The 14377-nt window shown below is 46.3% G+C and overlaps 1 protein-coding gene across 3 annotated transcripts in view; it reads left to right on the top strand.

Moving 5' to 3' along the window:
• RIF1 (replication timing regulatory factor 1) overlaps positions 1-14377 on the top strand; it is a 57623-nt gene that overhangs the window by 24630 nt on the left and 18616 nt on the right. For 2 of the 3 annotated variants that reach the window (XM_032966572.2, XM_032966562.2), the window contains exons 19-28: positions 806-913; positions 1230-1379; positions 3099-3204; positions 3934-4201; positions 4317-4362; positions 7336-7541; positions 10476-10629; positions 11598-11777; positions 12906-13066; positions 13940-14026. In XM_032966572.2, the coding sequence (XP_032822463.2) occupies positions 806-913; positions 1230-1379; positions 3099-3204; positions 3934-4201; positions 4317-4362; positions 7336-7541; positions 10476-10629; positions 11598-11777; positions 12906-13066; positions 13940-14026 (1466 nt within the window). The remainder of the gene's footprint in view (positions 1-805; positions 914-1229; positions 1380-3098; positions 3205-3933; positions 4202-4316; positions 4363-7335; positions 7542-10475; positions 10630-11597; positions 11778-12905; positions 13067-13939; positions 14027-14377) is intronic. The other variant, XM_032966581.2, reaches the window with a different exon arrangement.

Below are 14377 nucleotides of genomic sequence, written 5' to 3'. Positions count from 1 at the left end.
GAACTACTAATTTAAGCTTGTCAGGTAATGCACCAATGGATAAAAAATCCGACTTGCTCTACTGTGCTGTTCTGGCGTTTGAAAATATCCTTGAAACGTAATTCTACCTCTTGTAGAGATGCATTGTTTCGCGAGAATCCCATCCACTGAAGTTTGATTGTTTTCCAATTTGTTGTGGGCTTCCTGTTAAGTGATCTCGGCATGTGCAGACGTGCATGTGTATGTATTAGCACGCTGCGGTATGTACCCAGCAACCTGGGTTCGATTCCCAGCCATGGCTAACGTGAGTAGCAAGTGATATCATACCTGTGAACCCCTTATCAGCAATGCCTACCTGATTACAGACCAATTCAGACCTTATTGGTCACCGCGTGCCCTTATAAATCTGAACGTTCATCCTACAAAGTCTCATCATAAGGGAGAAAAACAAATAGACTTTTTTTGCCCGTATTGAAACGGCTGTCCGCCATATGGACCTGAAAACTCAATTTAGTACAAGAATACTGGTAAACCATATGGGTTGACAGGTATGTGATATCTTAACTCGGTCTGGGTCTCCCCTAGGTTAACTTTCCCATATGTGAATACCTGGTGTGCTGTTTAAAACATCAGCGCTAGGGAAACAAGAGGTGGCAGGATGTGGTACTGGCCACACCACCCCCTCGCCAACAGCATTTGCCCCAACAGACTGTGTCGGCAACATTGGAGATCTTTGCCTTGTGTGTGAACACTCGGATGGTGCTAAGGGTGGCAGGGGAAAGGGGTGAGTATGAAGTGCGTGTTTACTTGTGTGGTTTCGTCTCAGACCAAGGAGGTGAACCAGGGAGATACGCTGGAGCACAACTTCACGGCACTTTACAAGGCCTTGCTTTTGCCCATCCAGTTCATCTTCCCAGCGGCCAGCCTACGTCCGGTACCACACCCACACTTGCATAGTATATTACTGCCAGTCTCCCCCTTAATTATATTAAAATCTAGATGAAATACATGGCACCCAAAATATGTTTCCAGAAGTGGTTAACTGATAGGTTCAATGCTTGCGTCTACACCTGACATCCTGAAAAGGTGTCTTTTAATGTAGCATCTCAACAATTTTATTTACTGGTGCAGAGGAGCACATTGTTTTTCTCGATGTCTGTGTACGAAGGAAAGTGCTTCAGAGCCAGGCTGGACCAGCGATGGTTTTTTCCGGTATTTTGTTGGTGATTACATTGCGTGTGCGTCAACAGGCCAGCTTGACGGCGGTGCTCCACAGCTGGAAGCAGCTATACCAGGCCTTCTCGTGCTGTGCCTCCCTCGTGTGCACCGCCGAGGCAAACGTGTGGTGCGAGGAGCTGTGCGCCCTTGCACTGCCGCACCTGCATGTTGACCAGCTCGCGGTGAGCATCCCAGCTCACCACGCCGTTCGACGCCCAATGTTGCTGAGCCCCGTGTTGCTGAGCCTCACTCTACTGCACTATGCTCTGCTGTTCAGGTGGAGAGTTAGCGCAGTCGTAAACCCAATAACATGCACGTTGAACTCGGCAACCTTGGGTTAAATTCTAGGCTGCGGCTAACACTGGTGGAGAGTAATATCTGAACCAGTCTTGGCTCCTGACTGTCGCCAACCCACACTGACCAGTGTGGTGAAGTTTGATTCACAATGGGTTTCTTTTGGGATAAATTGTGTAGGTGTAATGTCGCTTAGAGCCAACCAACAAAGCCAACCAAAGAAAGTTGTCACGTGGGCAAATGTGCCAACAATAGTTTTTCAGCAAACTGCAATGTTGAAAAACAAGCACAGCATAATTAGCAAGAGCTCAGATCTTAATTGATTGCGCTTCCTGATCTGGATCCATAATAGGCCTCGGCAAGGTAAGGTAATTTACCCTTTTTACCGGGTAAAAGGGTAAAGGTGTCGACATGCCAAGGGGTAAGGTAAAGGGTAAGGTAAAGGTAGCTTGGAAGAATTACCCGGTAGGGTAAAAGTAGCATGAAGTATTACCCGGTAATTACAGTACCTTGTTTACTGCCAAAAGCTCCGTGGCGCAGTCCGTGGCCTCCATTTAATAAGTAATATTTTAAACAAAACTTTTTTTAAACACGTTTTTATGAAATGTACTAGTAATGGCAGAACTCCACGACTTCAGGAAGTGGCCCCGAAGCTTGCCACAACGTAAGGGGGCCGTGAGCAATTACAGCCAACGTCAGTTTACCGTGGACAATTAGACCCAAGCCGAAACATAACATATAAAGAAGAATGTTTAAAAATATATATATATTTTTATTTGTAATGATAGAATATAGTATTGTCATGAGTATGACATCAGTATACCAAGTTTGCAGTCGATACCACATTGGGAAGTGGGTACAAATTTAGTTATAAGATTTGAGGATACAACAACGACAACAAGAACAGACAGTGAGTTAAAAGAAAACATGTAAAATTGGAATCATCGAGAGTATTCTATGTGAATAAAGCGCTCTACCTAGCATTTACCTGTTATAAACCTTTTTCATGTGTAGTACCCCAGTAATTACCCTGTAATTGGGTAATTTGTATGGGGTAAGGGTAAAAGGTAGGGTAAAGGTAGGTTCGTTGCTTTTAACCTTTTACCTTACCTGCTGAAGGGTAAAAGGTAGGGTAGAGTGATTGTATTGTGGTAAGGTAAAAGGTAGGGTAAAGGTAGGCTCGTTGTTTTTACCTTACCTTGCCGAGGCCTAATCCTTAAGTAGATCCCATCATGTCATCAGAAAAGCCATATATCGCTTGTTCTACACTCCGCTGTGATGCACTGCATTATAATCCCATTAATGGTTTGTGTATACATGGCCCATGCACCGCATCTCATTACTCAATTTGGAACTCCGCTTCAGAGTTCCATCCTACACTCAAAAGGATATATGCCTGGTTGGGTCTTTGGATGAGTGACCACAATGTTTTGAAAAAAAATTGCCAAGGAAATACACCTTTACATTTGGCGTATTGATAATATTTTCACTTTACAAGTATTTTTTCGTGTAGTTTATAATAATTTCATCACCTCACATCCCCTGAGCAGTGTGGTCACTCCATTGTGGACTCCGTATCATCACCCTCCTCACCTCTCCCTCCACAGCACTGCCACTCTCTGCGTGCAACGGCTCACCTGGTGAGCGTGATGCTCGCCAACTTCGACTTCACCGCTCTGGCGCAGAATCGGGCTGGCACGGACAGTTCCAAAGGTGAGCTTGCTACCCTGCCCATAGGGGTTGCGCGCCCCATCCCCCCCACGGATTTCCCCTCAATCGCGTGGAGATTGGCGCACGGCATGTAATTGTTCATCAATTCTTGGATTCAAATTCATTGCTACACTTGGGTTGAATGTTTACAATGGTGGGTATAAGAATGCATTGTTAAAGTTATGCAAATGTTAGATTTCTGCCAGGAGGTGTTGTTGGCTAGGTGGCGAGGGGTTTGTAGATAGCGCAAATGTTGTGAAACTCCCTTCCCATGAGTGCTGAGGTGCCATACCCTGTCTTGCCTCATAAAGCAGTCTGGCAAATGTGGACCAATCTCCATCTATTGCCTCTCTGCAAGGATAGAGTTTTGTTGCCCTCTCATATGTGTGTGTTTTCTCAGAGTGCTCCGGTTTTCTCCCATATTCATGAAGTTGGCCAGACATCCAAATTTAGGCCCATAGAGCTTGGGAAATTGTTTTTGTGCCTCTGAATTTGAAAAAACTGCATTCCAGATATGCAACTTTAACTTTTTTCTGATAATGAAACAAAACAAGACAGGAAAAATGACACTGAACAGAAGAAACAGACGATTTAAACGCGACAGTATACGCTGGACAACAAAATAAATTTATTAAATTAAAATTGTAGCTCTCAATAATCGGAATGAATTTAATCGTTGCAATAGGGAATCATGGCATGCCCACCGTGTTCCACTCCCCCCCCAAACGCCAGGGTGCCTGAGCCCCGTTTGTCCTCGCCGGGTGAGGAAGGACTCCCTGGGAAACCTGAGCTCGCTGACCTCTTTGCTCGCAAGGGCCATTGAGGCGTTTGGCACTGCAGCAACGGCGGCGACAGTGGAGACAGCGCAGACCAAGCTTTGGGCGACAGGCGCGAAGTTGGTGGATGCGGCGGCCACGCTGCTTCGCCGATTGCAGGCGTCGTCTGAGATCCGGGCGGCTATGACCATGATGGTGCCTCCCATTGCCAGCCTTTACGCACAGTGAGCATCTCGAGGATGATCGCAATTACGGGGTATTTGGGGTGATTTTTTTTTATGCTGCGAGTTTTCGAGTTGCTGTTTTGTGTTAATGCACTCAACTGTGTCCCTTTTCTAGGAGTGGGAGAAAGGGCCATCGTTACAGCCCCCTGCTGATGGGCAAGGTAAGACGTCACACTATGATCACGTGTGCGTGCATGTGTCAGTGCCGGTTTGTGGCTTCAGGGTGAGGAGCCAACAAAGTCTATACTCTTGGGTTTTCCAGTCTAAGATGACACATGCAAAAACTTAAATGGTCTGGCAGTGGCTTCATCAGCACCGCTTTCTTCAACAGGCAGGCATCCATAACCCACGCATGTTCCCAGGAATCCCCACTACCACACGCAGCCTTTGTGTTTAAATGATCAATTAGTTCACCTGCACAGCCATATTATCAACTGAGACTGGAAAACCCAAACTGGACTTTATTGCCTCCTCCTGCTATTTGACCTCTCGGTTTTTCCGAGCGTCTTCATCATCGGCAGTGGCGCTGCAGGGTTCGATATGTCTGGTGGTGCATGGCCTCCAGCGTTCTGGGTTCATGCTTAACGAACCGAAGTGCAACATTCAGCCCTCCCAACGCATCATACACCTCGGATTGGTGTGGGATACGAAGTGGAATGCCATTGTTTGTGCGAGAGGAAAAGTGGGAACAGCTGGTGCACGAGATAAGGAAACTATGCTCTCACATGGCGGGTACACCTCCAGGGCGGTCCCCGTGGTACTGGGACACATGGCGGCAGCTATAAACAATTTTTTTCTCCTGGTAAGGCCCACTGAGCTATATTGCTCTTTCTAGAAGCAACCTGGCCACAAATTACAGCTCAATGAAGTGGCTTATCATTTGGAAATCTATAGCAGCCAAACACTCTATAAACTCATGTTTGGTTCTTGGACCTTCTGGCTGTGCAGGTAGGGCCAAACGTGGTGCCTACAAAGTTGCCCAAACCTATTGTTCTAGAAGGGCGTTTGGTGCCAGGATTTGCCGGAATTGAATTTGACAGTATGGCTGTTGAGAGGGCATGCTTTTCGGCTCTAGGGCTAAGCAAGTCAGTGCAAGATTTACTCTTGAAATCTCGACATCAGTCAATGTGGCAAGGGTATAACTCCTATTGGCGACAATTCTGACTTTTGGTGCAACTCCCACAGGGTTCACCCGGTGACATGTGGCCTTGACTGGGTAGCCCAGTGCAGGGTAGACCAGTTACAGAAAGGGCTCTGAATTCCCCCACTCAAAAGTGAGAGCTGTTACGATGACAAATTTTCACGATAAGTATTAGGGGAAATCGGTTGTGGCATCCTAAGTGAAATCCATACTTCTCCGGCCATGCGCCTGGAGCGCCTGCCGCACCGAAAAATAGTTTCCCGTGGAATCTGCACCTCACGCTGAATGTGCTGTGCAACCAACCTCCTTTGAGCCACTAGCGTTGTCCGTGGAAAAGTTCCTTATCTGGAAGACAGTGTTCCTGGTGGCTATTACAATGGCGTGTAGGGTATGTGAGGTTCACGCCCTTGATGCTCACCCACCCTTGATGGTGGTAACAAAACAAAAGGCAGTCCCTACGGACTTCTAAGCTCCTCCCTCAGGTGTTATCCCCTTTTCATGCAGCCCAAAAGATGGTGTTGCCATCCGATTGTCCATGTCCTTGTTGGTCGGCAAAGGAGGCGAGACTGCACTCGCTGGACCTGGTCCGCGCGTGCAGTTTTATTTCAAGCACACCCGGCCTTGGTGCGCGCATCCTAATGGCTGTTCGTGTTGTATGGCTTTCAAAAGAGGGGCTATACAGGTGTAAGGGACGGCTATTACTCGAAAGTAAAACTTGTTGTTTGAAAGCTGATCAATAGGATCATAGCAGAAGCAGCATCAACAGAGTGCATAATCGGCCTATCATCAGCCGCAGTACCAGCATCATCAGTACCGTAGTGTCATAATATAGCCTCTAGCGCACTGTGAAGGCAAGTGCTGTTCACGAGCATAAATGACGGCCAGCAGGGGAAACGGGGGTGGAACAGCACCATGCCTGACTGCCTTAAAAATATATATTTGTATTTTACCAGGTAAAGCCCACTGAGCTATGTAGCTCTTTTTCAGAAGTGACCTGGGCACAAATGACCACGGGGAGAGAGATATGCAAACTCCAAATATACAGGTGTCAGGGTTGGGATCGATCCCACGCCTTCCTGCGTAACAAGGCTGTAGCAGCATCCTGATCCAGCATGGTCGGAGTGTTTCTGGATGAGGTCTGTCAAGCAGCGGTGTGGGGCACTTCATAAATTTGCACGGCATTACCACCTTGAATTGCAGTCCTCAGGACAGACGTTTTGATAGGGCTGCACTGTCAACCCAGTAATGTATTTCTGGTAAGGGTGGGTGGTCTTAAACTTACCCACCTCCAGTGGTGAACAGCTCTGGCACTAGTTCACTACGTACCAACTCGCAGCCGCGATGAAACTACTGAGGGTATAAATTAGGATGTGAGTCAAGGCTTGCCTTAATCCTGGTTTTACCATGTATCATCCCGGCTCGGCACCCATCCGCTTAACCTGCTTTAGTTCAAAGTGATGTGTTGTCGTCCGACCCTGACGCCTGCTGTATATTTGGAGTTTGCATATTCTCCCTCTGGTTGCGTGGATTTTTATACGGGTCCTCCGGTTTTTCCCTCCTAAATATGCATTTTGAGTGTTTGGCTGCTATAAATTTCCACGTGATAAGTCACTTCATTGAGCTATGATTTGTGGCCAGGTCACTCATGAAAACTGCTAATAGGTCAGTGGGCCTTACCTGATAAAATAAAAAAATAGTTTAGTTTCTATATGTTGACCTCATTCGATTTGATTCAAACTGAAAATTGAAGATTTCATTGCTGCAAAATAAGCCACATTTGGTTAAAAAAAAATCCGCATCTCAGTTTTGCTGTTTCAGTACCAACACCCTCCAAAGCTACCCAACCACTTTAATTTGAAGCGATGCTCTCGAGCAAGTCCCTCTTCGTTTCCAACAATACAGAGAACGTGATACATGCTTAATTGTGGCGAGGAACAAGAAACGCCGAGTTGCTAATTGCGCCGTCTCGTTCGGCCCCACGTGTGTCGAATAGCTGCCTGAGCTGTGGGAGGGTGTGGCAGGCCTCCTGGAGGGCCCGTCGGCGGGACCTCACGACGACTCGCTGCTGCAGCTCCTGTCACCGCTGCTGTGCCACACACTGCCTCATCGGACCCCTGCTGTGCGATCGCGGGCTGCGCAATTTTGGGACGCCACCTTCGGGAGGACGAAAGCGCCTTTGAACTACCCTGAGCAGCTCAGGTGCTGGGAGCGTGTGCGTTCTCGTGCATGTGTTGTGAAACTGGGACACGTGTGGTGTGACGCAGGGGATGTGTTCGTGTGACACAAGGGAAGATGGTGTGACACGGTACTGTGTGGCTTCTCACAAATACTTTCCAGATGAAAAACAAAAAAACGATTAACTTTTTATTTTACCAAGTAAGACCCACTGAACTATGTAGCTCTTTTTCAGAAGTGACCTGGCCACAAATGATTGCCCAATGAAGTGGCCCGTCATATGGAAATGTATAGCAGCCAAATACTCTTAAACACATGTTTCTAGATGTGGAGGGAAAAACCCGAGGACCTGGACAAAAATCCACGTGGCCACAGGGAGAGATATGCAAACCCCAAATATACAGGCATCAGGGTTGGGATCGATCCCATGCCTTCTTGCGTACCAGGTGAGGTAGTTATCATCTCGCCACCATGGAGCCCATTTAACTTCTTTAGGGCAGCGGTCTCCAACCTTTTTAGCACCAGGGACTGGTTTCGTGGAAGACAATTTTTTCACGGACTGGGGGGGGAGGGGGGTTTCATCATCGGGTCTTTTCCCCTTTTCAAAGAAGCTCTCCAGCGTCGTTTGTGTTTTACTCATTGTGGCTACAAGGGGTTAGAGCTTGTGGGCTTACCAAACGCTGTGACTGAGACAAGTGCGCAGTGCAGGAAAGAGGCGCGGACGGAAGTGGTCAATAAAATAATGGGCGGGCCACGCGCGGACTCACCGCTCACCTCCTGCTCCTGTGCGGCCCGGTTCCTAACAGGCCACGGACCGGTACCGGTCCGCGGCCCGGGGGTTGGGGGACCCCTGCTTTAGGGGACTGGTTGCGTCGGCCAAACGCAAGTTTTTGGCATACCTGTTCACATTTGTCTCGCCAGTGTTCGTAGCAGAGCCACCACATTTCCGTTGCTTCAGTGCACATGCACGAGCTTATTATGAGGGTATAGGCTGTCTGAATGCGGCAGCTTGTCTGTTCATTGTTTTAAAGTTCATTTGTGCCGCTGTCATGCGCTTGCAACGTGTTTATGGGAACCCTGCTGTGCACTGTTCTGAAATAGCAGCTGCCGCTTAAATGTGTGACATCTGCGCTCATTATATATTTTGTGTATGTTGTTCATTGCTTGTGTGAACAGCTGCGATTTGTGTGTCTGCGAGTGTGTGCATATCTTGTCTGTACTTGAATGTGCCTTGCTGTGAAATATTTCTCCATTTTCTTGCTCAGGGTTTCTTTAAGCATTCAGTTTGATTATTAATTAAAAATAATCATTAGCCAGTGTGGAGAATATAAATAACAAAATACATAAGCAGACAGTGTCTCCTTCACATATCTATAAAAATAAATTATGCTTTACACAAAACATTATTTGGAGTTGCTTATGTGATTTTGCATAAAACTAAGACTCATATATTAAAAAGAGAGTCCTTGCCTTTAACATTTGGCAGTTGACCAGCATTGGTTCAAGCAATCCTGACTGCCGATGAGACTGCGTGTTGAAACTGGTCCAGAGTTTGCTCGTGTTGAATCAATGCTTCTCAAATTTTGCACTCAAAGAAGCCCCGTGTGGCTGATAGATGTGGATATAATAATAGGTTTTCCCCTTTTTTCTGGCAACAAAACAGATGTTAAGATGTTAAAACACCAAACTGAAACCTTTTACAAGGAATCATGTCTGCATTAACCACAATGCTTGTGGTCAGAATGCAAAAAAACAATCTGATAATATATGCATTGTCGTTGAAACTGATTGGTCCACACCAGAGACAGCTTTCTTTTGAGCCTCGTCTCAAACGACATCCTCTTTGTCAAGAAGACTGCGTCCTTAAGAGGAAAAATATGTACTGGGCGAGGTTTCGGGCAATGGTCCTTCTTCGTACCACATATAGAGAGGCCAAAGAGCCATGGTGAAGAGTAGTTGGAGACTACACGATACACAATGGGGCCTGATAAGAATTGCATTTTACAAATATTTTCTGATTAAGTTTTAAAATGACGTATGTAGTTACCTATTACGAGATATTGTGTAACAGAAAATCCCTCCGATAATCAAAAAGGTATTCCTACAAACTCATTTGTAGTAATATGAAAACATTTTGTTGGCACATTATATTATCGGCAATCCTGTTGCAGTGCCGTCTCTTATTATATATTTATCACATTAATAATTCACGTAATTACATAGACTTGTTAATGCAGGACATCATTCATAGATAAATCCTTGACGCCTTGATAAGGCTAACGATATGTGTGCATGCTTGCTGTATATTTGGAGTTTGCATGTTCGCCCTCTGGTTGCGTGGATTTTTATCTGGGTCCTCTGGTTTTTCCCTCCTAAATATGCGTTTTGAGTGTTTGGCTGCTATAAATTTCCACGTGATAAGTCACTTCATTGAGCTATCATTTGCGGCCAGGTCACTCATGAAAACTGCTAATAGGTCAGTGGGCCTTACCTGGTAAAATTAAACATAGTTTAGTTTCTATTTGTTGGCTTTGTTAGTCGTTGAACTGAGGGGAGAGGGACAGGAAGTGTGCAACCACCTACTCTGACCCAAGGGGCATAGCACATTTAGAAACATGCATGGAGATTGTTTAGATTATGTTGCTCCTATCCATTTCCGCATGATGAGCCAATTTGTTGAGTGATCATTTGTGGCCAGGTCGCTTCTGAAAAGTAAGTTAATACCTCTGGGCTTTGCATGGTAGGCTGGGGACGGTTTAGTTTTATTTGTATGTATTTTGGTGATTTGTTTGCCTTTCTTGTACTTTCCTGTACTTGGCATGACTATTGTGTTTTTGTATTGTTTGTTGTGACGTTCTTACTCCGTGCCCCGACTGGACATTCTTTGAAAAAGAGCTTTATAGCTCCTCGGAGTCCTCCGGTATAAATATTCTGTGTGCTTACGTGGCTGCTGCGCAGGTTGGTGATGCAGCGCCAGCGAACTCCGCTTGCGTTGCCTGGTGTGGAGCTCACAGACGAGGAGGCACGCACCGCCCCTTTTCTTGACGACTCGAATGATGACGACAACGACGCTGTTGCTGACAAAGGGGACTCCAATTGCTTCGCTGTCAAGGTGCAGCAGCCAGAATTAAATTTTTGGCCCATGTAGAGCCCTTTTTTGTCAATCTACTGTGGGATGGGCCCACGCTATGGGGAGACATGGGTGTTCTTAACTGTACTGTGAAGGATGCACCTCCGATTAGCACGGTAAGCTATGTACGGTGTGAAATAATTTCAACATACGTATATAAATACAAACACATCTTCAAGTAAAAAATTATCCTTCCAGCCTATTGGAGAAAATTATCTTTTGCAGAAATGCTGCCGAGCCCTACACAAGAGGGAATGGTGTTGTCAGTGCCATGCCTGACTACCCTTTGTGTAATACACCGGTACACAAGACAAAGCCAAATACCACTTGACACTGATGGGCATGGTTGGGAATCTTTCCACAGTCACGGGGATTGTGCAATGCACAAATCACTGCTTCACCACTCCGACACACACCCCTTGATAAAGACGAAGACAAATATCCCCCGTATAGTCTTAACAAACTGTTGGGGCAAGTGCTGTTAGCGAGTAGTACCAATGATGGCTGACACAGCACAAGAGGTGGCAATGTTTACACACACCACCAGGTACTCATCTGAGGCTGAGTCGACCTAGGGGAGGCCCAGGACCAGTTCAGATATTCGTCACCTATATTGGCCGTGAGCGGGAATCGAACCCGGTACATTGGGTTCGTAGCGCAATGCGCTAATCACTGTGCCCATAGCTCCTCACACACCACATTACACAACAACAACTGCCATTCGCCACTAAGTGGCGGTGACGTCACCACGATGCTTGTGCCAGGCCATTACACACATACCCCATGACACACCACATTACACAACCGTGTATTATGACCAATGGTTAGTCAAAGGAAATCTGCCCATTGTGAACCTTTCATAAAATGTCGCTTGAATTGTTCTGTCGGTTGCTTGTGAAGCTGATTTCAAGACATTGGCATTGCATCATCTCATTTGCACACTCTGACAGCAGGAAGCCACAGTCCAGGATGGTCGGCATCCCACGGGGACCAGCGTAAAGAAGGCACAAGCGATCCACAAGGAGTCACAGCCAACCATTCCCACACCTGTTACCCCAACCCATAATAAGACCGCCATAGCTACCTGGGCCTCTCCATGCCAGCATGTGGAAAAGGCAACCACGCCAAAGGTACACGCTCGTTCACGCACACGTGCGTACGTGTGTATTTGTGTGCAGCTTGGCATGCCCAAGCAGCTTCTGTTTTTATGGATAGAGGGCGCTAAACCAGCACGGCACAGGCGAGAGAAGAGATGGGCCGATATTGTACAGAAGGATCTGGAGCTCAGTGGACTTGCTGAAAACTGGTATAAGCAGGGTCAAGATCCGCCTCTGTGTAGAAGGCTTGTGAAGGACGCTACTTGGCAGTTAGAGGCAGTTGTCCTCTTATCAACAGCGGAAGGCAGAGGGGTGACGCTCACAACAATGAGCAGATGGTCGGGCAGCTAAAACTCAGCAGGTTTGCACTGTGGGGACACACAGATGGTGCATCTGTCAGTCATCTCAGTCAAACCATGGTACCTGCGTCCGTCCTCTGACCTGTTAGCGAGCCGTTGACAGTTCACTTAGCCTCAAAAGTGCACGTAGCCTGGCACAAGCGCTGTGGTGATGTCACTTGGAGGCGAATACCAGTTTTTGTTGTTGCAGCCTGGCAAACGCCCACTTGTTTGCCACGAGGAATTCTTACAAGCCATTTAACAATGAACCTTCACGACAGTTTGAACTGCCGCATTTTGAGGTCACGAGTCTGTTCAAAAATAGGTTATTTTTGTCTTGTTAGTGTCAGTCCTGTTCTGGTTTTGTCATTACAAATGTACCACGAAAATAGATAATAGCCAATACGTTAAGATAATGACAATGATCCTTTTAACTGCAAGAAACCAACAATATTTGCATCTTTAGGTCTTTTCAGCAGCATTTGTTTACGTGGGCAAACTCTAACTTTGTTAAAACTTTCTAAGCTTCTTAAGCAGAATTTGGTTTGTTAAACATGTACTGCTGGGTATATGCATATAGTGGTATATGCAAGCCCTTCCACACACTGCAGGAACTGCTGTGCAGCAGACAAAAATGTTACAAAATATAACTTGTCAAGTTGTCGGTTATGATTTACACGTGCTGTTTTGAAAATGTCAGTGTTTTTTTTTTAACAGCGTTGGACTCCGTTCGAGCCCGTGATTTTTTTTTAGGCTCTTTGAAAACGTTTTAATTGGTAAAAATGGACCGTTGCTGTGCCACGCGCGCTGTGCTGCACAACAGGCAAGCAGCCTGCGGTCGCCCAGGACAGTGCGCACACGCCAATTTGTTCAGCTCGAGGAGGAGAGCTCCCAGGACTTTGTGTTCATCCCCCCGCCTGCTACAGCCGCCAGCCGATCCCGTGTGCTCACAGAGCACCAGAAGGAGGTGCTGCGGACCAAGAGGTGCTGACTGACCCATATAGTGTATATGCATAATGGCCATACATGATGTACATACATTGTTGTTGATTAACTGTGAATAACCCAACCGAAAAAATAGATATCGATTGTAATTTATATGAATACATTAATCTCCCCCCCCTTGTCCCCGCTTGCAAGTGACGACATCACACCTATAATAATTGGGTTTTTCTCCTTTTTTCTGGCAGGGTTTTTCCCCCTTTTTAAGACCAAAACAGGAGGATTTATCTACAATTCTAGCTGTTGCCTGATGAGGCTGGTTGTAATTACCGGTGAAATGTCATACTCGACTTGTAAATGTTGTGGGATTACTCTCCAACACACCGGTGTGCTGAACTAGTAACCAATTGGCATGTTTTCTTTACGTGACAAACCTTACTAATTGGGTGTGTCGGGTGGTGGCGGGTTTAACATTTCGCGATCGAACCCAAAAACCTATATTGTGGATAATACACAGTTTAGCATACCGTGTGTCATGATACAGGTTCATCATACTATACCAATCAGTTCTGCGTATCACAACAATTCAATTTGAAATATCGTTTGGGATATGGGCACAGGTGCCTAGTCTTGGGAATGGGAAATGCTTTGGCTCATACAAGTCGACCTTGTAGATGATTGCGCGCTTTGCCAATTCCTCGCTGACATAACCGGCTATCTGCATGAACGATGCCTAACCGACCACACGTGAACTGGAATGCACTGACTTCAAGGCCACCAGTCCAAGCGTATGGTGTGAGAGCGCGTGCTACGCAATGCATGGCATAACATTCTCTGCCTCTGCCTGTCTCTTCTCACCCTTGCCTCTGACTACGTTCCCTCCCCCACCGCCCATGTCCCACCATTGGCGAGCAGGGTGGACATACCGACCATGTACAACACACTGGATGCCTCTCAGGACTCCACCGTGTTTTCTCAGCTGTCTGGCACGCAGGACTCTGAGTGAGTACTATACCCCTACGTCCACACGCTCACCGCACAGCCCATAGTCATTATTATGATCATCACCACACATCTTAAACACTACTTACCCTGCCTATTAGACTAGATATATCCATGACAAGGTGTTAATCTCAATTATAGTAGTATTTTTTTTTAATCCTAACCCTAAAATTGTAAGCATTATCTTGCCCACTGCCTGCTTTTACAATTCACTGATCTTTAGCATTTAGAAATTGAAACACTGCCTGAAATGGAACAAATCTATAATGGGCGATATAAAAATATTAATTCTAGATTTGAAGCTTTCGTGACTGCAAGGATCCAACAAAAATCACGACGTTTCGACCTTTA

This window comes from Petromyzon marinus, chromosome 2, assembly GCF_048934315.1.
Source record: "Petromyzon marinus isolate PM22_M1 ecotype Great Lakes invasive population chromosome 2, UKy_Petmar_22M1.pri1.0, whole genome shotgun sequence".
Taxonomy (NCBI): Eukaryota; Metazoa; Chordata; class Hyperoartia; order Petromyzontiformes; family Petromyzontidae; genus Petromyzon; species Petromyzon marinus.
The sequence above is the reverse complement of the archived record's forward strand: the minus strand, read 5'-3'. Positions and strand labels throughout refer to the sequence as shown.